The sequence below is a fragment of the Natator depressus genome, chromosome 1, assembly GCF_965152275.1.
Source record: "Natator depressus isolate rNatDep1 chromosome 1, rNatDep2.hap1, whole genome shotgun sequence".
Classification (NCBI taxonomy): Eukaryota; Metazoa; Chordata; order Testudines; family Cheloniidae; genus Natator; species Natator depressus.
This window is the reverse complement of record NC_134234.1, coordinates 57490207-57517545: the sequence shown is the minus strand read 5'-3', so window position 1 is coordinate 57517545 and position 27339 is coordinate 57490207. Positions and strand designations below refer to the sequence as shown.

Genomic DNA, 27339 nt, shown 5'->3' with positions numbered 1-27339 from the left:
CACCCAGAGTCGGCGAATTCTTGCATCCTTGCTCTCCTCATGCCTCAAACTGAGGGTATAAAGGATAGAGCAAACAGGCTACCTCTCAAGTTCCTTCTTCCCACCGTATGGCCTGGGTCAGAACCTCCAGTGTCCAGAGCTGCTGCTTCATTGTTGTTCTTCGATCTGTAAATATTTCAGTTCTCTGTTAGTGCATTTTGTATATAGCTCTTAATAGTTTTAACAATTTTAGTAGGCTTGTAGTTTAACAAAGTTTTTCTAATTACGTAGATTGCCCACCTTGGGGGCCAGCCCTCCTCCTCCATATTCTGTTATGGGTATCGGACTAAGCCCAGAACGCTGAGCTTCAAAAACTGTTTCCTGCCCTCCTGCCTTTACTGTTTCGGGGAGGCACACATTTTGGGTAGGTGCAATATCTGCTGCTCTTTCCCTCGCTGTACCACTGGGGCATGGGAACTGTGGCTTAGAAACTCCTCATAAAGAAGGCCACAAGGCTGTGGTTGGACCCAGACTGAGGGACTCTCCCTTCCCTCCCTCCCCCATACATCTGTCTGAATCAATATGGAGGACACCTTCTGTTGCGAGGTCTGACTTTGATGTGAGGGAATCCATACCCACAGACCCTCAATCAGGGTCTCATCAGGAGAGCAGGGAATGCTCTTACAAGCTTAAGAGCAGGTCTCCCTCTAAGTCTGCCTTGAAGGTGACTGAGGAGACCCTGCCTAAACCAAGCAAGCCTGTTTCCTCAGTCCCTAAGTACTTAGAATGTCCTGAGTCCCAGGGCCATGACACAGAAGCCCATGAAACCAGGAGTCTATTGGATCCCATATCGACTGCATCCCATATCGACAACATCAATTCCACTGGTATGGTCCAAGCTGAAACACTGGGATCCTTTGGTTCCAACAAGGAACACCCAACAATAGTCTCAATCGCCGATGGTACTGTCGCTGTCTCAGCTTAACATCAACACGGAACTTCCTTCCTCTGACCCCGTCAGCACAGGTGGATCAGACCTCTAATACTCTAGGGAGGACAAAGACACATACAACACCAGAAGACCTTTTTGCTGTTCCTGAGCCTCAATTTCCCCCATCATCGGGACCTTCTTTCACTAGGAAGATCTTAGCACCACTGGGAGATGTTGGCCATGACACAACTCTATCCCATCTTCCATTTAACAGCCTAGCTTTTCCTCCATCTGCACCATCAGTACCAACAATGGATCCAGGCCCAATTTTTTCTTCCTTGGGAGAATCCCACCACCAGAGGAACCATCATCTCTTCCTCCAAGAAATTCTAGCCCAGACAAGTGATTCAGAGTCTCCCAGTACCAACCTGCACCTTGGCATTTACCTTGGGATCAAGAATGATTTACACACACACCCTCATGGTCCCTGCCTTGGGGACCTCCACAGCGCTCTCCTGACCCAGCTTACTGACCATGCTAGGGATCTTGGGACCCATATGCAAGAGATACAGATCATATACATTCTGGTAGGGAATCACTCCACTTTTCTCCTCTGAGGATACAGCCAGAGCTGGTTCTCAAACTTCTTTGATGGCACTCCCCTTATTTGTCGGTAGTAGTTTACGCCCCCCTCCCTCCTACCACACTAGTACATATACCAATATAAGCAGTGGCGGTGGAGCTTCAGTTGAATTAGTTTTGGCTTCTTTGTTTTTCACTTGAGTAGGGTTTTTTTCTCTTTCATGAATGAGCCAACAATCCATTGTAATAAGAGGAAATGCAAAACTGTGATTGTGTTCCATGCCTACAATTAAATGTGCATACTGCATCATAGAAAATGGATTAACATATAAATGGCAACATAAGAATGGCCATACTGGGTCAGACCAATGGTCCATCTAGCCCAGTATGCTGTCTTCCAACAGCGTCCAATGCCAGGTGCTTCAGAGTGAATGAATGGAAAGGTAGGGTGACTAGACAGGAAATGTGAAAAATCGGGATGGGGTGGGGGGTAATAGGAGCCTATATAAGAAAAAGACCCAAAAATCAGGACTGTCCCTATAAAATCGGGACATATGGTCACCCTACAGAAAGGTAATCATCAAGTGATCCATTCTTTTTCGCCCATTCCCAGCTTCTAGCAAACAGAGGTTAGGGACACTTCAGAGCATAGTTTGCATCCCTACCCATCCTGGCTTATAGCCACTGATGGATCTATCCTCCCTGAACTGATCTAGTTCTTTTTTGAAACCTGTTATAGTCTTGGGCTTCACAACATTCTCTGGCAAAGAGTTCCAGAAGTTGTCTGTTCGTTGTGTGAAGAAACACTTCTTTTTGTTTGTTTTAAACCTCCTGCCTACTAATTTCATTTGGTGACCCCTAGTTCTTGTGTTATGAGAAGAAGTAAATAACACTTCATTATTTACTTTCTCCACACCAGTCAGGATTTTATAGACCTCTATCATATCCCCCCTTAGTCATCTCTTTTCCATGCTGAACGTCCAGTAGACTTCAGTTCAGAATAGCAAACTATCAAGTGCTTTTGGCTAAGTATGACTATCTGAACTATTCCAAGTTCACAGACTTTGTAGACAAGGTGCCACAGCAAGACAGAACTCAATTCCAAGCTTTATTCAAGAAGGTAAGCTGGTGGCCAGAACCTCACTTCAATCAGCTGTTGATGCAGCAGACACATCATCAAGGTCAGTGGTGACCGCCATTGTAACGTACCGTGAGTCAGTGGCTACATGCTTTGGGATTTCCCAGGGCGGTCCAAAACACCATAGAGAACTTGCCGTTTGATGAAGCCCACCTTTTCAGTGAGAAGACAGATGAGTCCTTACATACTGTGAAGGACTTCAGGCCATCCTCTGCTCCCTGGGGATATCACAGGCAGTCCTACAGACCATGATCAGTGACTCAACAGTTTTGTCATCTTATGATCCTCCTCCTAAGACACAAAGGGTGCAGGAGTCTCATTTTCCTGCACTCCTATGTCTTCAGCACCATCTCAAGTCCATCTCCTGGTTGAAAGATATTTTTTGATGGGAGTTTGAGAGCTACAAACCATAAATGATGCCACCACTACTCAATCCCCATATATCCTTCAGGAATTGTTTAGGACTCTCTCTTTCCACAACTGGAGTGCTCTAACAACAGACAAATGGATATTAAACATCCCATCTATCTATGTGATAGTTTACTTCCCTATCTCCTCCAAACGTCTCTCCCCGTCCCTCTTCACGAACAACTCTCATGGTGGGATTCTCAGGCAGGAAGTGGATTCCCTCCTCTCGTGAGGAGCAATAGAATGGGTACCTCACCAATACTAGGGGGAAAAGTTTTTTACTTGACGTACATCCTAATACCCAAAAATAAGGGCAGTTGTAGACCCATTCTTGATCTCCACAATCTCAACTACTTTATTCACAAGTTGAAATTTCACATGGTCGCATTGTTATCCCATATCTGCAAAAGGACGTTCAGTTTACAGTTCTCGATATGAAGGACACATACTTCCATGTGGACATTCACCAGTCCCAAAGGTGTTTCTCAGATTCATGGTGGGACTTGACCACTTTCAGTACAGGGTGCTCCAGTTGGCCTTGCCACCCTCCTATCCCCCTGGGTCTTTACCAATGTTTTTCTGGTAGTAGCAGCTCATTTCAGACAAAACAGCCTCTATGTCTTCCCTCATCTCAATGACTGTCTTCTCATTGCCAGGACATGTCAGAGGCATGCAAATAGTAACTTTATTAATGCTCCAGCTACTATCCTCTCTAGAGTCAGTGTAAACTTGGAAAAGTCTACCATCATTTTGACACAGACCATAGACTTCATAGGTCTGACCATGGACTCAGTCACAGCAAGAGCTTATATACTAAGGGACAGGTTTCAAGCCATGGACAACCTGATAAGCCAGGTTATGTGCAACCCTCGAGCACCAGTCAGAGCTTGTCTTTCCCTTCTGTGACACATGGTTTCATGCACTTATGTTACCCCATCTGTCAGACTCCACTTACATTGCCTACAGGCATGACTCCAAATAGTGTATTCATCAACAAACAGAGCATGAATATCCTAGTGACAATTGGTTCCAAAGTAACATCCACTTTAATATAGTGGAAGGATCCCCATCAAATATGCATGGACATTCCGATCCTATTCTCCTCACTGGAAAGAATGATCATTACAGATGCATCCCTCTTGGGCTGGGGGCCCACATGGGCAGCCATATGGGACAGGGCACTTGGACCCACCCAAGAAGCCTGAATGCACATCAATCTTCTGGAACTTCAGGGAATCTGAGAATCTTGCAAGGCCTTTCTGCATTTGTCTGGTTCCACTATATCCTCATAATGTCAGATAATATGACAACCATCTTTTACATTGACAGCCAAGAAGGACCAAGATCCATTCCCCTGTGCATAGAAGCAGTCAGGCTATGAAATTGTTGTATCAGGAATAGAATCACCCTTTTGGCAGCTTACCTTCCAGGAACTTAGAAAGCATTGGCAGATACCGTCAGCAGGCATTTCACCATCAACCACCAGTGGCAGCTGCACAGTTCAGTAGTGAACAGTATCTTCCCTCTGTGGGGATCTGGGATCTGTTTGCCTCCCAAATGAACAGGAAATGTAACATCTGCAGTTCAAGGGGAGCTCTAGCTCTGCACTCTCAGAGCAATGCTCTCCTTCTCTCCTGGACAGGACATCTGAGTTATGCCTTTCCTCCCTTATTGCTCCTACCTCAAGTCCTACAGAAAAATTGACAGGATAGGGCAAGGCGAGAGTCATCCTCATTATCCCCACTTGGCCCAAGCAGTTTTGGTTCCCAAATCTCCTTCTAGTGTCATATCTTGCTCACATCAGCATCTAATCCTTTCCCAATTCCTTGACCCTGGAGAAAGCCAAGATCAAGCATCCCAACCCCAAAGCACTTCAACTCATTGCTTGGTTTTGGATGGACATCAACCCTAGAATGTTCCTGCTCTGAAGCTATACAAACCATCCAGCATAAAAGAGTCCACTGTTCAGCCAATTGGAAGGGTTTTTCATCTGGACACAGCTGAAACATATCTCCCTGAGTCAGCAAATATTCCCCATATTTTGGACTATCTTCTTCCCCTCAAAATAACTGTGCTGTCCCTCAGTTCTTTGAGTCCACCTGGCAGTAGTCAGTGCCTGCCATCCACCAGCACACAGTTACTCAGTTTTCACTCACTCATTGACATACAAATTCTTGAAAGATCTAATAAGAACCTTCCTGCCAGTAAAGAAGCCTACCCTTCACTGGGGTGAACCTTGTATTTTGGCACTCACTAAAGCCTCCCTTTGAACTACTAACCATTAACCTAGTTTCTCAGACAGGCACATACAGCTACTCCTCGGGCCACTTCTATTTTTAGCATGCTAACTCAATGAGAGCTAATGTGAGTATCTCTGCCCAGCTTGAAGTGTACATGTACCCCAAAACAATTTCTCATTCATTATTAAAAAAAACCTCACCCTCAACAAATTTACAAATATAGTGGGTAAACAATAACAATAAAACAATTGAACCACTGCAACATTGGTAGTAATTTAAAAACACCTCCAAAACTGGGAAGAGGTGAAATGAGCCAAATTTCAGGAAGAAACAAATTCCACACTTTCAGAGCTGGCACAGCAAAGGCTCAGTCATTTACTGACTCCAGATCTGATGGTGGAATCCATAAACACTGGGTGGTGTGCAAGCGCAAAAACCAGGAGGTGGAGGCTAATGGGGGAGGTCCACAATGAGGCTATGAACTTGACTTTTCAAGCATAGATGAGCATTATAAGTGTGAAACTTCTTTGGAAAAAATCCTCCATGTAAAATCTGGGACTCTACTAACAATTAGGAAACTAATTAAAGAAACTAATGCAAAACGTCCTCTCTAGCAATTTAAGACTATAAAATGGGAAGAAAGTAAAATGCTAGCTAGGGAAATATAACCTAGATGGACCTACTATAAGGTGGGGTGCATAACTGGCTGGAAAACTGTTCCCAGAGAGTCGTTAATAGTGGTTCACAGTCAAGCTGGAAGGAGGACATATCAGTTGGGTCTCGCATGGATCAGTTCTGGGTCTGGTTCTGTTCAATATCTTCATCAATGATTTAGATCATTGGTTCCCAAACTTGTTCCGCCACTTGTGCAGGGAAAGCCCCTGGCGGGCCACGCTGGTTTGTTTACCTGCTGCATCCGCAGGTTTGGCCGATCACAGCTCCCAGTGGCCGCGGTTCACTGCTCCAGGCCAATGGGAGCTGCTGGAAGCGGCGTGGGCTGAGGGACACACTGGGATCCAGCAGCGAACCGTGGCCACTGGGAGCCGTGATCAGCCGAACTTGTGGACGCAGCAGGTAAACAAACCGGCGCAGCCCGCCAGGGGCTTTCCCTGCACAAGCAGCAGAACAAGTTAGGGAACCACTGATTTAGATAATGGCATAGAGAGTACACTTATAAAGTTCACGGACGATACCAAGCTGGGAGGGGTTACAAGTGCTTTGGAGGATAGGATTAAAATTCAAAATGATCTGGACAAACTGGAGAAATGGTCTGAAATAAATAGGATGAAATTCAATAAGGACAAATGCAAAATACTCCACTTAGGAAGGAACAATTAGTTGCACATATGTAAAATGGGAAATGACTGCCTAGGAAGGAGTACTGCAAAAAAAGGGATCTGAGGGTTATAGTGGATCACAAGCTAAATATGAGTCAACAGTGAAACACTGTTGCGAAAAAAAGCAAACATCATTCTGGGATGTATTAGCGGGAGTGTTGTAAGCAAGACACGAGAAGTAATTCTTCCGCTCTACTCTGTGCTGATAAGGCTTCAGCTGGAGTAGTGTGTCCAGTTCTGCGTGCCACGTTTCAGGAAAGATGTGGAACGTCCAGAGAACAGCAACAAAAATTATTAAAGGTCTAGAAAACATGACCTATCAAGGAAGATTGAAAAAATTGGGTTTGTTTAGTCTGGAGAAGAGCAGACTGAGAGGGGACATAACAGTTTTCAAGTACATAAAAGGTTGTTACAAGAAGGAGGGTGAAAAAATGTCTGAGGCTAGAACGAGAAGCAATGGGCTTAAATTGCAGCCAGGGAGGTTTAGGTTAGACATTAGAAAAAACTTCCTAACTGTCAGGATAGTTAAGCATTGGAATAAATTGCCTAATAAATTGTGGAATCTGTGTCACTAGAGGTTTTTAAGAACAGTTTAGACAAACACCTGTCAGGAATGGTCTAGTTATTATGATTTCCTGCCTTGAGTACAGGGGACTGGGCTAGGTGACCTCTCAAGGTCCATTCCAGACCTACACTTCCATGATTCTATGTAAATACAAAAAAATCTGGTTTAAATTTTAAAAACGGCACCTTTTAAAAATATTGCTTCCACCACATTGATGATTTTTGTATGCATAAAAATAATGAGTAAATTATGTTGGTAAAGTTTCATTTCAGCCATATGAAATAGAGCTCTTGAATTACCAGCAGTTTTAAAAATAACATTGCTTGGGTATTTTTCTTCCCCTAACTTGTCTTTCAAAGAAGTTAGAAATGGAAAAAAATCTACTAGGTCTCCTAAACCATTCTCCTGTCAGTATAGGATTATGCCATAGTCTCCAGCTGGTAGGGGTGCAAGCATCCAAAGCAGGGACTGTTGCACTGGGGTGGAGGGGAAATTGGGTCCAGCTGGCGCCACACTTCTTCCCAGCACCCACTGGACTCAGAACTGTGCAAGGAGGCACCCACACACACATGCACACATTCTGGGGGCCCTTGGACTCAGGCAGTGTCTCCGCGCAACCATGTGCATTAAAAAGAGGCAGCCAGAGTCTGCAGCCAATATGGGCAGGAACATCCACAAGCATACCACTGGTTTGGAGAACATTCTGTCGTTTTGACTGGACTTTCTCTACGCTGTGCTAATTGGCTGTTTGATCCAACCCTACCTCACTGTCCTTTTATCTCATCTTCCACAGCTGCCCACCTTACCCTCTTCTCACCTGCCCTGTCCCCCTCACCTTTTTCCCTTCCATTTTCTTTCCATTTAGCTGATCCCCTCCTAACTAAACTTTCTCCTTTTAAAAAAAAAAAAAAAAAAAAAAAAGCCAGGGAACTAACATGACATTTGCCACCATCACATTGTTCACTTTGTGTGTTCTAAACATTTCCCCACCCTGTGTCTGCCTTGTCTGTTTAGATTGCAAGCTCTCTGGGGCAGGGAGTGTTTTTTTTGTTCTGTTAGTACAGCACCTAGCACAATGGGGTCCTGGTCCATGACGAGGGCTCCTAGGCGCTACAATAATACAAATAATTTGGCAAGGAAGGATGAGATTTTTATCAGCAAATGTCAGTTACCATTGATTTTGCCATACATAAACAAACCAATAAAAATATTTCCATTGATGATCATTGAAATTCACAATTGCATAATTTCACTGTAGCAACTACAAGTAAGGCTGCGAGTCTGTCATGGATGTCATGGAAGTCAAGGATTCCGTGACTTTTCAGGACCTCCAGGACTTCTGTGCTGGGGCGGTCATGGGCCACCATGCCCCTCCTGCCCCCCCGCCGAGCAGCAGCAGGAGTTTGGGTGTCGGAGAGGGCTCAAGGCTGAAGCAAGGGGTTGGGCTTGGGGGTGAGGGCTCTGGGCCGCGCTTACCTCGGGGGGGCTCCCTGGAAGCAGCAACATGCCCCTCCCTCGGCTTCTAGATGGAGGCGTGGCCAGGTAGCTCTGCTCGCTGCCTCCGCCTGCAGGCACCGTCCCCCACAGCTCCCATTGGCTGCAGTTCCCGGCCAGTGGGAGCTGTGGCACAGTTGCTCGGTGAAGGGGCAGAGTGCAGAGCCCCTCTGGCCGCACCTCCGAGTCTGCGTAGGGGACATACCAGCCACTTCCGGGAGCCGCACGGAGCCGGGTAGGGAGCCTGCTTACCTGCCAGCCTCCCTCTCCCCCTCACCAGCAGCAGCAAGGGTCCCAGGCTGCGCGTCCCCGCCCCAGCACCCACAGTGCCCCTGCCCCAGAGCACCCAAGTTTTAGTCAGGGTATATAATACAAGTCATGGACAGGTCACGGGTCGTGAATTTTTGTTTACTGCCCGTGACCTGTCCATAAGTTTTACTAAAAATACCCCTGACTAAAGTGTAGCCTAATACATCGAAAAGTAATGTTAGGAAAGTTTTTAGTTCATTTTAGCTTCTTAAAGTCTTATTGTTTTATGTAGTTTAACCTCCGATTGAAGTAATAGGCTGGCTCACCCTCATTTTCAGCTACTTTTACAGACATTCCAGTTCCTATTTATTTATTTATTTGTTTGTTTGTTTTTCTGGAGTCTGTCCACAACTCTTAGATTTTCGAATTTTTAATATATTTATAATTTATCTGTATGAATTTTTCATTTAAATTTCTCTTTACACAAATTCCAAGTAGAGAATTTTTTTCACAAAAATAAAATCCAAGACCCTCTATCCAACCATATCACAGGACCCCACAGAATCATCCTTTAGTCTCAACCCCTCCATCTGTGGAGCTTGTAACCTCAGAAAATGCTTGCAAGAAAAGATGGGCTGGGCAGTATGCCCAGAAGGTTAACAAATCTGGGCTTTGGAGGGCCAAGATGGAATGTGTATTCTAGAGTCAAGGAACCATCACGTGGAAAGCTCTGCTAGTAGCTCCTCTTTTCAAATAGAGGGAACTCCAACTTGAGGACCTCAGCTGATTTAGACTGTGACATTATAGCCCTCAGAGAGATGACCCTTCCAGTGATCAGGTCCTGAACGGGGGACGAAGTTGAACTGTGTGGTATCCTGCAGGAGAGAGCTATTGAGGTGGCAGAACAATTGCTCAGAACCACTCTTCTGGAAAAGAATGAAGGGAACCTCCCAAGCGACCCCATACATTCCCACTAGTGACAGCAAGTATCCCAGTAATTTCCTTGCCATTGGTATCAAGGGCAGCTGACAGATCTAATAAAGTCAGTAAATGTTTTCTCTTCAACCACTGCGAGTCATCAGTCAGCACAAATGAATACAGTGAAAGGGATGGACACCTGTAGAAGCAGCTGGAAACAAGAGGTTGCAAATACAGTATGACTAGTCAGTTCAATGGTTCCATTTGGGAACTGCTGCCATATAATAAATTTTCAACTGCTTTTGTGTTAAGATTCGCTGTAAAGTTCTGAAGGATCTACCACTTCCTGGAAGAGACTATTCCACAATGTGATAAATCTTATTCCCTAATTTTTTACTAATATTGTTACTACGTTTTCCTTTTCCCTTTACCATACATCCTGAGTTTTAAAATACAGGATAATGCTTTTGGGGGAGAAAGATGGAGGAAAAGTTGAGGGCAAATGGAAGGAATAGAAGGTTTGAAGAATAGGAACTTAATTTTCTAAAAATAGAAAACGTTTTAAAGAGAACCTGACTCAGATAAGAATGTCAAAATCGTTAATTAAAATCATTATTAGGATTTCTTAAGGGTTCTGTTCTACTATCAGTGTCCACGTGCAACTCCTACTTACATTAAAAGACAAGTTAAATGCATTTTAAATAAATCCATTCCTTCATTTCTTATAAGCCTTAAATGATCAAAAGTGAACATTTAAAAAATTAATTTACTTTTCATTATTTTTTCTTTTTCTTTTTGCATTAATGTCTCAGTGCTTTGACTGTAGATACTGCAAAGGGAGAGTTACTTATTTAAAATATTTCTATTAGAATATTTTTTTAGATCATGGAAACACTTCTATTGGTCTTATGTTTATATTTTTTTCTGTTTTAAAAAACCTATGTTTTGGAACAGAAAAAAGCCTCATGCTTCAAGGTGTAAGTCAGTCCCCTAACCATTTGGGGTTCGTACACAGCTTTATTTAGGGGAGATTATCCTGTAACTGTGTTCTGCAGGATTTTTTGGAACTTCCTTTGAAATGTCCTGGCCACTGGTCTTGCTGGATAATATGGACCACTAACATGATCTAGTATGGCAATTCCTGTGTTCCAAATAGATAATACTTAGGTTATATGTTGTGAGTTTATCAGTAGACTTCAGAAGACCAGAAATGCAAATATAATTATTTCAGTTTTACAGATAGGAAAATTGTGGCACAGACAGGTGAAGTGATATGCACAAAATCACACAGCATGTCAGTGGCAGAGATGGCAATAGAATTTTGGTCTCTTGACTCTCAGTCGAGGTTTGTATTCATTGGACCACACAATAGTCCTTGTGTTTTTATTTTTTAAACAAAGATCTTTGGGCCAAATTTGACCTGATAATTTCCTTTTAAATAGAGGTCTGTGCACGTGGATGGAAGGCCAGAACCTTTAAATCCTAAAACTGAACATTTAAAAAAAAAAAAAAAAGTAGTCATAATGTACTGAAGCTTTTGGCTTGGACAACTTTTGCTTAAAAATAAATTGTGTGTGGTTCATACCATATTTCTAACTCTTGACATTATACAACTGCTAAGCTGTTTGTTTTGTTTTAGTTGATTGTAGGCTTGGTCTTCTCATACATAAATATGCATTACATATTTATCAGCTTTGAGGGTATTCATGATTAAAATATTGCCTGAAATATAGAAAACTTAGAAATTATCAGAATGTCTGAATCTAATATTATCATGTCCCGGATATCTGGTGGTTATGACATCTTGTTGAAGACATTTTGTCCCCCGCAGTACTTACAGTTCTGGAGTTAAAAATCTTAAATCCAGCTTCATGTATATGTGCTATTAGGGTCAGTTTGTTCAAATATACTGCATCAGGATATCATCACAACCAAATGTCCATAAATAGATCAGAGAGACAGTGGACCCAAATTACCATAGAGATCAAAGGTGACAGAGACAGGATCTTGTTAGCAACCAGTAGTGGCCAATTTGAATTTAGCAGATCAAGACTTGAGTGGGAAGAAATACAGGGAGAGCTGCAGGAGGAAGAGGGACACAATCTTTTTCCGCCCTGATTATATTTCTTAAATATGCAACTCTGTTTCTGTACATGATAGCATTTAAAATAAACATCTATAAATAGTAAACATTTTCAAGCAAAATTAGGAGATGGAGGAATAAAAAATGACGACAAAATATTTTATATGCATAATGTTAGGTATTTAATATTTTATAGAGTATATGAGAATAATGTGAGGAGCTCAGCAGCTGGATAGTGATTTATTTTCTGCTATGAAGCTCATCCTCTAATAAACTGCTTTATTTCTGTTCATTTGTTTGCAAACTGAAGCCACCCACTACATCATATATCCAGATACAGAGCCAGAAGTTGGTGCATTCCCAGCTAGCAGAGTCTATCTTGGAATCAGAAGGCTAAATTAAAAATATGACTCTAAAATGGAATATATTTGGAAGGTTTGCTCCTTAAATCCTAACCTTCTGTTGACTGACGTTATATGATCCAGAAGCAGATGCTGCAGCAGCTATTTGTTGATTTAGTTGCTATGGTGACATGATACATTCGTGTACAGCAGGAAGCTCACTGTACATTGGCTAATTTGATAGGAAGCAAGGCTTGAGGTAGGTATTGCTGACTATACTGATAATTGGTCATACCTTTAACATCCTGCCTCTACATGTGTTATGGATGCACAGCTATAGAGAAAGATAAAGAGAGATACTGTAAGGAATGGAGTTTAGGCTAGGTTGCTCTGTTAAATAGAGGGAGGCCAGTGTCTGGCACGTCAATGAAGATAACCTCAGTTTTTAGTGAATGGAACAGATTGGAACATCCGGAGTGGTGACTGTTGAATCTTCCTTCACCCTTTGTCAGTGTGGTAGCACCAGTTGAATGAGAGAAATAAAAGGATGCGAGCCACAGTAAGTGAAAGTGCTAAGGCTTTTGAATGGTTTACTAGATTAAGCATGTCAGTAACTAACATCTTGATTGGAGCTGTTAGCTGGTTTTCACAGTGGGAAAAAATTATTTGTTATGTGTATGTGCCCTGATAACAATGAGTGTAAACCATGGCTCTGCAAGGAGGTATGTTTGTATTATGTTTTTTTCCCAAGATCAAACAAAGAATCCAAATCTGAATGTATTTCATCTTATCACGGACAAGACTGCTAGAGATGCACTATGTGCATTTTATAGAGGACTTGGCTGTATCACCCGTTAAGCAAGATAAGTGGAGCATTTTAAAAATCTTTACAGTTGGAATCACTAAGCATATTAGCTGTAGCTTTGTTCTAATTTGTAAACTGTTTTAAAATGAATTTACATTTTCACTGTCTGCCTGAAATACTTCTGATTAATATTGCTGAGCTAATTACATTTGCAGCATTTTTAGACAAAGCTCTATAGAGTACCATTTTTATATTGCTGCAGTTTTACTAGTGTATTTAAAGATGATGCAATTTGAATACAAAATGTTTTCCATCATCTGTTCATTTCTGTTCACAACTGTTTGCCAGTTACTCAGCAGCTGTATTTATGAAATACTTAATATAGAGGCTTTCATGTTAAAAAAATAATGTAGCCCTTATCTCTACTTTTGCAGTAAAACACCTAGGAGAGGAATGTTATTTCTGCTTTTGCAGACCTTGGTCATGACTGATCTTTTTGAATTGTGGTTTCAGAGTGCTAGAGAAATATACTTTATCCATATTACCTTTAGCAGTTACAGCTAGTTAGCCTGTTTAAAAAAAAAAAGACAGAGAGAGCTCTGCTTTTCAACAGCACGATGATTTTTTCCCATTTGTAATCAGTCCTATTAACAGTAGCTGTACCTCTTACCTTACTGTATCTTTCATTTGAATATCTCATACCACAGAGCTGGGTTACATCAGAATATATTTCTTCACAATATTGTCTGTGACTTCAGTCATAAGCAAAGTTAATGTAATAAAACGGAATATTTTCTGGTTTCTTCCCTTTAGTAAGAAATATTGTAATTTGTTATTGCCCTATACCTATTCCACCACATATTCCAATAATTTTAATAGTGATGCCAAAATTTGAGTTTACACATTCCTATTAAAGACCACATTGTTTTGTCTGTGCCATTTATGTTTCTAGTGATAGATGTATCAACTTTTCCATTACAGATTAATAACTTGCCTGTAAAAATTCATCCCAAGGTGTAACTTGATCCTAAAAACAAAAATTTAAAAATTTCTAAGAACGAATTTAGCCAGTTTTATAAGGGTATGTCATGTCTGAACATCCCAAAACTGGCTCATTCCCTCCCTCTCCCATATGTACATAATTTCTACTTCGAAAATACTTCTTCCACCAAAACTAAAGTACAACTCTTCATGATTTGCTGTTCTCGTGATGACATAGGGTGCTAGTTTGTGGAGAGAACGGAGATTGCGCCAGCTATTCACATGTACAATTGTGTCATGAGCAAGACTGTAGGACATGAAATAAGGGGTAGTGATGTGTTTAATTTGCTCAGGCTTAGAGCCTGTATCCACAAACTATTAGTTTTCTCTTCAAAGGACTGATGATCCTTTGATTTTGGAGAGCTGTGTTAGATCAGGAATCTGACAGCCATGGTGATGTCCCCTTTCATTGATAAAAGTTCAAAAATATTTCCTGTCTTTTGGGTTTTCATTTTGTCTTGTGCCTCAGTAAATATAAAGACATCATTTTTGAAAGTGAAATGTTGCTGGTTGGAAGTTAGCAGTATAGACTAGCTTCAGAAGCCCAAGCTACCTTTAAAAATTGTTACTCTGTTCCACACTAACTACTTTATTACAGCTTTTAACTGCAGATACTTGTGTCTATATATTCTTATCGTATAATCACTTTCCGTCTGAGAGTTGTTGTATTTTAAATACATAGCCCATTGTACATTGTAAAAGATTTTGAAGATGTTGCTATGAGTACCAAACCTGTAAACAAAATTTGGCTAAATCGTAATTGGGTACCTTGATATTTAAGTTTATGTTGGCTTAAGTTATTAGCCCTTAGTATGATCATCATATTTCAACTCTGCCCGTTTTAAAATAAACCTATCACAAAATAAGAGTTACCTAATAAAAACAAAATTCAAATAATATTAAGACTCCAATTTAACCTCACTATGCAAGGAACTCTCTCTTCAGTGCACCTTGTTGAGCCCATGAATTGCAGAGATCTCCTTAAATCAGGTGGATCTTCATACCACATGTGCTGTTGTGCTTGTGCACAATAGAAAGGGAGAAGGTTAGAGGTGTAGCCTTAACTGTGGGTCTGATTGCTTTTGACCATTTGAACATATATGAGTTTGTTGTGATACTTTTCCTGAGATAGTTGAATTCAAACTGCTCAGAGCTAAACTCTCAGCAGGAAAGAGATCTGTTAAAACACCACATTATGGCAGTAGTATTTCACTTTATGTAGATTTTTTTCAAATATCTCTGCAGCTGCAAAGGTGGTGGATATATATCTTCCTGCATGCTGATGGAGAGAAAAAATTGAGACATCACTTCCCCTTTAAAAAAAAAAAAAAGTGGGTGGCTTAATTGTTTTTCCAGAGTCCATCAGTTGTCTTCAGTTCTTCTGGCTGGCTAGACTCTTGTTTTGACCCTTTGGGCCTGATTCAGAGAACTCCCTCTGCACAGGGTACTCTGGGGAGCAAAAGAGAGAAAATGTATATATTTTACTATGAAGTGTCCTATGCTAAATAGTTAATCCTGACAAAGGATTGGGGAGATATTTTACTGAAGTAAAAAGGCTTGATTCACTATTGTCACTTTGGTTTTATCTCACTGGTAGATAAGGTCAGCATTTTTTAAAATAACCCCAGAAAGAGGTTTAATCCCTGCTTTCAGTGCAGTCTGAACTATGGAATGATACTGCCATAAAACTGGAGTGACATGGTGAATCAATCTGTTTTCCTCTTCTTCCCCTTCTCCTTCCCATTCACCAAAGCATGGATTAGCAACTTTGGGTATTGCATGCTTCGTAGTAAAGTCTATACATGTTATTCTTTTTTGCTCACTGAAGTGCCCTGTGAGTAGCAGGGGTTTTCACCTCTTTAACCGACAGACAGTACTTTGTACAAAGAAGTCCTGTGATTGTGGTTTATCCTATTTTTTCCTTAAATGGCCAGGAGGCCAAGAGCATCTGAGAAAAAGTTGCTCCAGCTACTGAAGTGTACGTACTCCCCCTGTGGTTTCACCAATCTTATGTTGCTTTTAGGGCTGTTGAGCTATTAAAAAAATTAATCGTGATTAAGCACATGATTAAAAAATTAATTGTAATTAATCACACAATAAAAAAATTAATTGTGATTAATCGCACTGTTAAACAATAATAGAATACCGTTTACTTAAATTTTTTAGGATTTCTACATTTTCAAATATATTGATTTCAATTACAACACAGAATACAAAGTGTATAGTGCTCACTTTATATTTATTTTTCATTACAAGTAGTTGCACTGTAAAAAACAACAGAAATAATATTTTTCAATTCACCTAATACAAGTACTGTAGTGCAAACTCTTTATCATGAAAGTTGAACTTACAAAATGTAGAATTATATACAAAAATACTGCATTCAAAAATAAAACAATGTATAATTTTAGAGCCTACAAGTCCACTCAGTCCTACTTCTTGTTAAACCAATCGCTTAGACAAACAAGTTTGTTTACATGTTCAGGAGATAATACTGCCCAGTTCTTGTTTATAATGTCACCTGACAGTGAGAACAGGCATTCGCGTGACACTGTTGTAGCCGGAATCGCAAGATATTTACGTGCCAGATGCGCTAAAGATTCATATGACCCTTCATGCTTCAACCACCATTCCAGCGGACATACATCCATGCTGATGATGGGTTCTGCTCAATAACAATCCAAAGCAGTGTGGACTGACACATGTTCATTTTCATCATCTGAGTCAGATGCCACCAGCACAAGGGTGATTTTCTTTTTTGGTGGTTCGGGCTCTGTAGTTTCTGCATTGGAGTGTTGCTCTTTTAAGACTTCTGAAAGCATGCTCTACACCTCGTCCCGCTCAGATTTTGGAAGGCACTTCAGATTCTTAAACCTTGGTTCGAGTGCTGTAGCTATCTTTAGAAATCTCACAATGGTACCTTCATTGCATTTTGTCAACTCTGCAGTGAAAGTGTTCTTACAATGAATAACATGTGCTGGATCACCATCCAAGACTGCTATAACATGAAATATATGGCAGAATGTGGGTAAAACAGAGCTGGGGACATACAATTTTCCCCCAAGGAGTTCAGTCACAAATTTAATTAACGCATTATTTTTTTAACGAACATCATCAGCATGGAAGCATGTCCTCTGGAATGATGGCTGAAGCATGAAGGGGCATACGAATGTTTAGCATATCTGGCACGTAAATATCTTGCAATGCTGGCTACAAAAGTGCCTTGCAAATGCCTGTTCTCAATTTCTGGAGACATTGTAAATAAGAAGAGGGCAGCATTGTCTCCTGTAAATGTAAACAAACTTGTTTGTCTTAACGATTTGCTGAACAAGAAGGAGGACTGAGTGGACTTGTAGGCTCTGAAGTTTTACATTGTTTTATTTTTGAGTGCAGTTATGTAACAAAAAAAAAACTACATCTGTAAGTTGCATTTTCATGACAAAGAGCTTGCACTACAGTACTTGTATGAGGTGAATTGAAAAATACTGTTCCTTTGGTTTATCATTTTTACGGTGCAAATATTTGTAATAAAAATAATATACACTTTAATTTCCATTACAATACAGAATACAATATATATGAAAATGTAGAAAAACATCCAAAATATTTAATAAATTTCAGTTGGTATTCTATTGTTTAACAGTGCAATTAAAACTGCGATTAATCGCAATTCATTTTTTTATCACGATTAATTTCTTTGAGTTAATCGCATGAGTTAACTGTGATTAATCAACAGCCCTAGTTGCTTTCTTTCCTTTTTAGTAGCTGATGGTGTTCTGAGCCTAGCAGCCTGTTAATCATGTGTCCTGTTGTAGGTATGGTGGATACTGAGGTAAAATTAAAAAACAACAACAAAAAGAATAGAGTGAGTATATTCTATGATTCCTTATTTGGACAGAACCTTTGTCTTGATCAATCTAGTTCAGACATTTGGGTCTTTCCAGATCCTGCTTTAAAACCCAAACAAAAAAACTCGGGGGGAACACAACAAAAAACACGACAGCACCACCACAGATCAAGGACATCCCAAAAGTCCCCAAAGCATCCAATTCCTCCTTGTCGTGGTTGACTTTTTCTCCCAGGTGCCTTTTTTGTAATGGAGACCCTGTACTTAAACTCACTAAGCAATGTAGGAGAATTTTTAATGCTCTCTTAATCTGAAACGTGTCTTCCTGTGTATCTCCAATTGTCTGACTCATCCAAAATTTATCTGCCTTGTTTTGAATCAACCCTGGCTATTCAAGTCCCTTTCTGTATTTTAACTAAGTAAAACTCCCCAAATGGATGGAGTCTCTCTCCATCTGAACTATGATGGTAGGTTGATGTCAGTAAAATCAGAACTGAAAGTGAACTTGGCAGCATATTCTTGGAAATCTCATGGCTGAGAGATAAATTGAATCAAACTCTTTCCACATCTTAGGCATTAATCCAGATGTGGGCTAGTTTGATACACAGTATGAGTTAGTGATACTGTACATATCTTCTATCTAAGTATGCAATATGAATTGAGTAGCAAAGTGTCACTTTGTTCGTTTGACATACAGAGCTAAGCAGAGAATCTACTGAGGGGTGAGAGGAGGGAGTTGAGAAATGGGGCCAAAATGAGGGTACATTTACACCACAAATTAAGGTGTAATTGTAGCATGGTAGGCATATCTGGTATAGGCTACCAACCCGAGTATATTCCCTGGATCCCCAGTGGGCTTGTACTGGAGGCAGATAGTCAGTGAAAGAAATCTTTCCTTCCACATCTTCACAGCTTTTGTTACCCATACTAGCTAAATTAAAAGTAGTGCAGTTATGCCTACACATGCTGCAAATACACCTTAATTTGAAGTGTAGAGGCACCCTTAGGAAGAGAAGACCAAGTTAAGAGGTTGCAAAGAATTCCTGACTAAAAGCATAGCCAGCTAAGATTGCATGTTATCAAATTACTAGATAAGTAATTTGCCATTATTTTGACTTCAAAATTATAGCTGAGGCACATTAACACAGTAAAGGGACAGACTTGTTGCATTGCTCTTCAACCTATGATCAGAGGTCTGACACAGAAGATCCAACTAAACCATGCATTTACACATACATTATAATTACTATGTAATTTACTGTGGTGAATGGTGATAAAGAATTTGAATATTTGAATTTATAATTTTTAAAATTGATGTATTATGTGTGGGACACTGCTTAATATCAGATGGAGAGCAGTGAACCCCTGGTCATAGAACCTTGACATGGACGCTATTAAAGGGGCTGAGAGAGCCCTTCCCAACCAGGAGAGCACATGTATGTCCACTATCATCAATTTATTTGTGACAATATTGTGGTGAAATGTTGGTAGAGGACAAAAAATTAAAGACTAGTAAATTCAATAAATGCACTTTGTAGGCATGAAATACTGCTTTATCTAGGATGGAACCCAGTATTTAACTTCAATACAGCATTCAGCTCGCTGTTAGTTTAAAACTTCCTTTCACTTCAGGTCTCAGTGTTCAATCCCATGTGTGTGGCTGGATCCCACTCTGATTAGACATCCTAACATATGAGTCACCACAACCATGCAGCCCCTGTTGGAGCATAGAACTGATCTACTGAGGGTCAGGCAAGGAAGAAAGAGATAATCTTGAAGTTTAGATCAGGATTCAGGAGGCCTGAGTTTCTATTCTAAATTCTGCTGTAAACTTCCTGTGTTACATTGAGCACTGTGTTCTCTTTCAGCACAAGTACAGTACTACCTTAATTTCCTTGTATGCGAAATAATACCTATCTCATAGGAGTGTCATGAGTCTAAGTTGAGATCTTTTGGGGGAAGAGTAGGGGAGGGGGCGAGAATCTTAGATATCTATGTTGTCCTTGGGTCTTAATGTTAAGTACTATTTTACTTGCTTTGAACAGCTGCATGAGTCTGAACAGTGATTTCTTCTTTGAGTGCTTGCTCATATCCATTCCCATGTAGGTGCACGTGCTGCGTGCATAGTCACCGTAAGGTTTTTCCCTCAGCGGCATCTGTCAGGTCAGCTCTGGTGCTCCCTGTAGTCGCGTCCTCGTGGCGCGGTATATAAGGGTCTGCTGCCCCCTGATTTCCTTCTTTCCACCTCTAATGGTCGCTGGAACTGCTCGTCCTTGCTTTGCAAGTACTCTCACCAGTGGACTTTTGTCTTTTTCTCCTGTAAATAGTTAAAATTTTAGCTGTTAGTTGTTACAGACTAGTTAGTAGTAGTAGAGTAGGACCCCGCTTAATGGGGTTCTTCCCTGACACCGGGACATGCCTCGGTCTTTGGGGTATAAGCCGTGTGAGGCTTGTCACAAGCCTATGCCCATTAGCAACCCCCACTCGGCTTGCCTCAAGTGTTTGGGTAAATCCCATCTGCATGACTCTGCAGGATTTGTAAAAGTTTCAAACCCCAGACCCAGAAAGAAGGGGACCAAAGACTTAAGTTCTTTCTGATGGAGGTGGCTCTTTGCCCTCCCTTGGAGCCAAGTCATGCCGACTCAGCATCAAGCACCTATGCCTCTGTAAGAAGCGCACCAGCTTCTTTAAGAGAGAGCCACCACAGCCTGGCCTCTCCGGCACCATGGAGGGACTCCTCATCTGCGTCCTGGGACTCCCGGCTCCACCAAAGTTCGCCCATGCAGAGGAGGTCTGCTCACATGGCACTGATCCCATTCACTGATGCCGCAAAAGAAACAACGCAAAACAGACAGGGTAAGCTCCCCTACTCCAAAGCCCGCCAGTCACAAGGAAACTGGCAAAGTGACATCCATGCAGGGCCACTCGGGCTCAACAGCTGCCAATTTTGTACCGTCGACAACGGCCCCAGTGAGGGGGCCGTTGAATACAGTGCCATTGAACTCTCCTCCGAGGGAGAGCCACAGGAGTGCAGGACTGGAGCTTCCATCGATGCCATGAGGCGTTCTAGGCAGCACAGGTCTTAATATCCCTATTGGTACTGCCATCACCAACCAGGTGCTATCCAGCACTGGAGGCGAGAGCGGCTATGGCACCAAGACCACAGATGCCGTCGAAAGGTAAGCCGGCAATGATGCAACAATTACAAACTACATGACAGCAATGTTCTATATAAACAGACAGGGTGGAGCATGTTCCTCTCACCTATGTCAGGAAGCCTTCCACCTTTGGGAGTTCTGCATAACCCACTCGATCCATCTTAGGGCCTCTTACCTTCCAGAGGCCCAGAACATGTTAGCAGATCATCTCAGCAGTTCCTTCTCCATTCACAAGTGGTCCATTTGACCAGAGGTTGTGAGGCACATATTCTAGAGATGGAGAACTCCCCAGATAGACCTGTTTGCGACAAAGTACAACAGGATGTGTCTGCAGTACTGCTCCTTTCAGAGTCACATTCCAGGTTCGCTCACAGACACGTTCCTTCTCCCCTGGAAGGACCATCTTTTCTATGCATTCCTACCCATTCCGCTCATACACAAGGTCCTGCTGAAGGTCAAAAGGCACATAGTGAGCCCGATGCTGATATCGCTGGCCTGGCCATGTCAGCACTGGTTCACCACTCTGCTGGACCTCTTGGTGGAAATAGCAATCACGCTACCTGTGTTTCCAGATCTAATCTCTCAGGATTATGGATGTCTACATCATCCAAACCTCAAATCCCTCTGTCTTACAGCCTGGAAGCTCCATGGCTGAATCTCTTTGGAGTTAATGTGCTCGGGGACGGTTCAAGAGGTTCTGTTAGGGAGCAGAAAGCCATCCACAAGGGCCACTTACATGGCAAAATGGAAAAGAGTCTCGATCTGGTCAGTACAGAAAGGGGTCTCACCCATCTGAGCACCAATACCATGTATTCTGGAATATTTGCTACATCTGAAACAGCAAGGGATGTGGGTGTCTCCGATTAAAGTACACCTGGTGGCTATCTTGCCTTTTCACCCAGGGTGAGCAGCAGGTCCATTTTCACTAATGCGCTCTGTAGCCATTTTCTTAAGGAACTGGACAGGCTGTACCCACGGGTGAGGCAGCTGATCCCACCTTGGTACCTTAACTTAGTACTATCAAGACTCATGGGAGCCCTGGTCAAGTACTTGGCAACATGCTCTTTGCTTTACTTGTCATGGAAGGTGGCCTTCCTCGTGGCCATCACCTTGGCCAGGAGTGTCTCGGCAATCAGGTCCCTTACTTTGGAACCACAATACATAGTTTCAGAGTGGTAGCAGTGTTAGTCTGTATCACCAAAAATAATGAGGAGTACTTGTGGCACCTTAGAGACTAACAAATTTATTTGGAACTTCATCAGATGCATGGAGTGGAAAATACAGTAGGCAGGTATATATACACAGTACATGAAAAGATGGGAGTTGCCTTACCAAGTTGGGGGTCAGTACTAACGAGACAATTCAATTAAAGTGGAAGTGGGCTATTCTCAACAGTAGAATACCAAGGGAGGAAAAATCACTTTTGTAGCGGTAATCAGGCCAAAGTGATCAGGGTGGCCATTTCAAACAGTTGACAAGAAGGTGTGAGTAACAGTAGGGGGAAATTAGTTTTTGTAGTGACCCATCCACTCCCAGTCTTTATTCAGGCCTAATTTGATGGTGTCCCATTTGCAAATTAATTCCAGTTCTGCAGTTTCTTGTTGGAGTCTGGTTTTGAAGTTTTTTTTGTTGAAGAATTGCCACTTTTATGTCTGTTATTGAGTGACCAGGGAGATTGAAGTGTTCTTCGACTGGTTTTTGAATGTTATAATTCTTGACGTTTGATTTGTGTCCATTTATTCTTTTGCGTAGAGACTGTCCGGTTTGGCCAATGTACATGGCAGAGGGGCATTGCTGGCACATGATGGCATATATCACATTGGTAGATGTGCAGGTGCCTATCCCTGCAACAAACCCCGTTGGCAACTCTGTCCACATATCTATTCAAGGGTCACCATCATAGGGCCTAACCACATCAGCCACACCATCTGGGGCTCGTTCACCTCCCTCACTCAGAGCATATGGACACACAAAGGGGCAGAATTAAGGTTGCAGAGTCAACTGTAAATATGGCTTTTCCAAGCTTTTGAGTTCTTGACTTTGCAACCTCAATAACTTTCTTTTAACTTAGTTTTTGGTTTGTGCTTTTTATTGTAATCTGTATAGAGATGTAGTTAAATCCAAATGAGCAGATATGGTTATCTAATGATAAAGTGTAGAAGGAAAAAAGTATCCCAAGAACATAGTGCTTTGGTAATCCCTGTACACTGGAAGAGTGAGACAGAAAAGCAGTCATTGAAAGAGTGGTCACAGGGTTAGCAGGAGATTGGAGAACGAGGCAAAGATAGTATTATCACAAAAGCTAAGGGTGAATGGACTATACAAAGAATGAAAAGTAGTGTCAGAGGCAGCTGGAAAGGTTAAGGGGTGGGGGTGAGAATGGAGTAGAGACGCTAAGACTTCACCTAGGATGAAATAAAATAAACCATGGAATTCAAATGCTTTATAAACATATGTCTAGGTAGTTTTTTAAAAAATCCCTGAAATTACAGTTTTAAAATCTATAAACTAACAATGCAAAAAACTTAGTGGAGACTATAATTATTTACCCTGATTGTGTACGTCAGTGGTTTGTAGATAACCATGAGCCCTTTAGTGGATTTCCTTCTACTTGTCATTTTTTTTCGTACAAGTGTAGCAACATACACAAGGTGTTCTATGCAATTGTCACTTAAATGCCTGACCTGTACACTACAGGCCAAATTCTGCTCTGTTGAATATATATAAATTTGGAATAATTCCATAAACTTAACTGAGAGCAGAATTTGGCCCTCCATCTCAAATATAAAATATGTCAGAGACATTCATGAAAAAAGTTCTAGAATATGGTGTGCTGTTTTCATTTGTATATTTTGTATAAAACATTCATAGATTTAATGTATCATACATTGATAAAATGGCATTCACTTTTTAAAAACAAACAAACATGTAGCCATTTAGTTCCAGCAGTCTGGGAGTTTTTCAAAGGCAAGTAACACCGGTAACAAATGGAGAGTTGTAGAGTGTGTGAAAATATGAACTTGAATTTTTTTAAAAACAGATGTTTAGAGTTAAGCCAAATCTGTATTTAGGCACTGAAATAAGTGGCCGGATGTTGAGTGCTGAGTATCTAGTAACTCCCATTAAGTCACTATTAAATCAAGATTAAAAACTGTGATTTATTTTTTTATTTTATTTTGTTTAATTTGTAAAGGTAATCAGCAAAACAGGGGAAAGGAAATGCTTTTGTCCCTCCCCACCCTCTTTCTTCTCAATGAGGTATTAAAAAGGTGGTCTGAATGGTTGTGTTTTCTTTTGGAGTTTTTGGGGAGAGGAGGATTATTAATTGTTTTTAAATACTTTTTTCTTACTTTAAGTTAGAAAGTCAGACTTTGTTTATTTTATTTGGAATACTCTGCACTGCTTCAGAACTGGCAGAATTATGACATTGTAAGTACCAAGAATGTGAGCATTTAGCAATTGTGCAGGGAAGGATTTCAGTTTAATCACCCCTTAATTTAAATGCCCAGAAAACAGTTGTGAGGTAAGATCTTTGTGAAAGTTTCAATACCATTGCCTCTTCAATGGAAAGCTGATAAAGTTCTGTCTTCAGTTTCTAGTCCTCCAAGGTGTCCTCCAGCAAAACAGGAAATTGTGGTTTATTATTCCTAAGGTGAATAAACAGGCGGGGGGAAAAAAACACTTTAAATTTTTGTCCAGCCTTTATTTAATACACCATAAAAATAAATAAATAAAGCACAAACCCAATTTATTTTCCTTAGCATGTTAATTTTTAATGTCCAGGACACTGGTCAATAGTATGTATTAAGATATATTGCATTGTGGTTTATGTGAGACAAAGGACAAATACCATGTTTGGACAGACCCAAATGTCTGACTAGACTGAACAAGACAAAGATTCTGCCCAAATAGGGAATCATGAAGTACACTCACTCTGTTCTTTTTTTGTTTGTTTTTAATTTTAATTAGGTTCTTTTAGTAATTATAAAGCCTTTCCCACAGAGAAAAGGCAGGCTAATAATTAAAATGCAAAAGGCTGAAGAGGTTGCCGATTTCTGGTTTTGGTACAGATCAGTCTTCCTCTGTTTATTTCAGTTATCAAGTAATGTACAATTGATAGAAAAGCAAGATGGTTTTGCAACATTCGAATGGGTAAACAGATTTCCATGATTAAAAATATACATATAATGTTTGATGCTGCACATCTGAAGCTCTTACTTTGTCATTATTTATGTAATGCTTTATCTATTAACGAAAGTACAAACATACTAGCACTGTGAAAGGAAAGAAATTGCACAATACTTCCCTCATGCTGAGAGCTGTTTGCCAAGCAGTTCATAGAATCATAGAATATCAGGGTTGGAAGGGACCTCAGGAGGTCATCTAGTCCAACCCCCCGCTCAAAGCAGGACCAATCCCCAATTTTTGCCCCAGATACCTAAATGGCCCCCTCAAGGATTGAACTCACAACTGTGGGTTTAGCAGGCCAATGCTCAAACCATTGAGCTATAAGCCTTCTTTATGAAGCTATCAATAATGTTTTGATTAATGTCCAAGTTAATAGGTCATATTTATAGTTGGAATAATATAACATGAAATACCTCTTTAAATTTCACCAGCAATCCAGAAAGTAAATTACGTAAAGTTACTGCATCAACCATTTGTTGGTTTAATCTTTGAACTTTCAAAATGTTTTACATAAAGATTTATATTTAAGTCATGTGTGTACCTTTATGTTAACTTAATTCATTTCTTTCTGGGAAGAAGGTAGCAAGCAAGCAGTGTGCTATGGAAAGAAATGTATACATTAAATGGAAGAAAGATGGCCTGTTGGGTGCACTGGGTTATGTGATGCATTCCTATGTAACAGTTTCAAACACCTTTTTATTTTTAAGGTTATTCTGGTGCAAGTTAATCCAGGGGAGGCTTTTACAATAAGAAGAGAAGATGGACAGTTTCAGTGCATTACAGGTAAAGTTAATAATGTATTTCCTTGATATTCTCATTTTATTTTAGTATAAACAGAAGGTATTGCAAGAAATTCTTTCATTGTGTAAATGTGTGGTTTTTGAAGTTGTAGGAAGGGGGTTGATGAGGATATGATTTAAAAATAGTTTTATAGAAGATTCCAGTTAATGCTAGTGTGTAGCTTTTTTTCTTTTTCACTATCATAACCATAACCAGTGCATTTTTACATGTATCATGAAATTAAATTCTGCAAAGGAAATTACTGTAAAGTCTACAGTGCAGATGAAGACGTACTATAGCAACAATTATGGTTTTGCTTATTTATTACATGCAAATCTCAGTTTTAGAATTTAAAGCTGTAATTTGGTTTTTGAAAGTTACTTACTGACTCTGGAAACCGTTTGTTTGGCAGTCATTTGAAGGTAACTGTAAAATTAATCCTGGGGATGTTTAAGGTAGAGAAGAAAATGTAGCAATGAACTTTTTTTAAAAAATGAAATCTTCATTCCGCTTGTGGAGGGTATTAAACGGTTCCTACTATAATAGCAGCAGGACCAGGAAGCAGTGACTATCACAGCAATCCATGAATGTACAGGGACCAGTTGTGAGAGTAGCAGTGCTTCTGGCATTAGACTGGCCTCTGTGCACCTGGTCTCCCTGTGCTCACCAATGCAGGTGTGGTATAGTACTGTACTACTTAAAAAGTTGGCACTAACAGGACATTAATCTGTAAACTTCATGCATTCTTAGAGGCACTTACTCTTTACTTTCAGAGAACAACTGCTATCATGGTGGAAACATAGGCCTGGATGAACAAAAGTATTTAGGTGCCTAAGTCCCTGTTTTAGGCACACAAGTCCCAGTTTCAGGACCACTGTGAAGCACAAAACTCCCACTAAACCTTGTAGGCGCCTACGTTTTTGTAGTAAAAGTTTCCCAGGCACCTATGTTTCTGCCTCTGTGCATGCACACTGCTGCCTCCCTTAAGTCTCCTCCAGATGCCTATCTCCTGCCTAATCCCCAGTGTGATTTGCAACCCAGAGGAAGATAGGCATTCGGTTGCCTAAGGGCTTGTCTTCACTTAAAACACTACAGTGGCGTTGCTGTAGCGCATCAGTGAAGACACTACCTACGCTGAAGGGAAGGGGTCTCCCATCAATGTAGGTACTCCACCTCCCTGAGAAGCGGTAGCTAGGTTGATGGGAGAATTCTCCCATTGACCTTCTGCTGTCTCCGGGGGGGGGGGGGGGGGGAG

General features: G+C 40.9%; 1 protein-coding gene across 6 annotated transcripts in view; it reads left to right on the top strand.

Moving 5' to 3' along the window:
- FNDC3A (fibronectin type III domain containing 3A) overlaps nt 1-27339 on the top strand; it is a 203403-nt gene that overhangs the window by 64822 nt on the left and 111242 nt on the right. For 3 of the 6 annotated variants that reach the window (XM_074960675.1, XM_074960684.1, XM_074960720.1), the window contains one exon: nt 26012-26087. In XM_074960675.1, the coding sequence (XP_074816776.1) occupies nt 26012-26087 (76 nt within the window). Of the gene's footprint in view, nt 1-12466; nt 12525-12545; nt 12825-26011; nt 26088-27339 lie in introns of those variants that run through there. The other 3 variants (XM_074960729.1, XM_074960694.1, XM_074960712.1) reach the window with 2 other exon arrangements.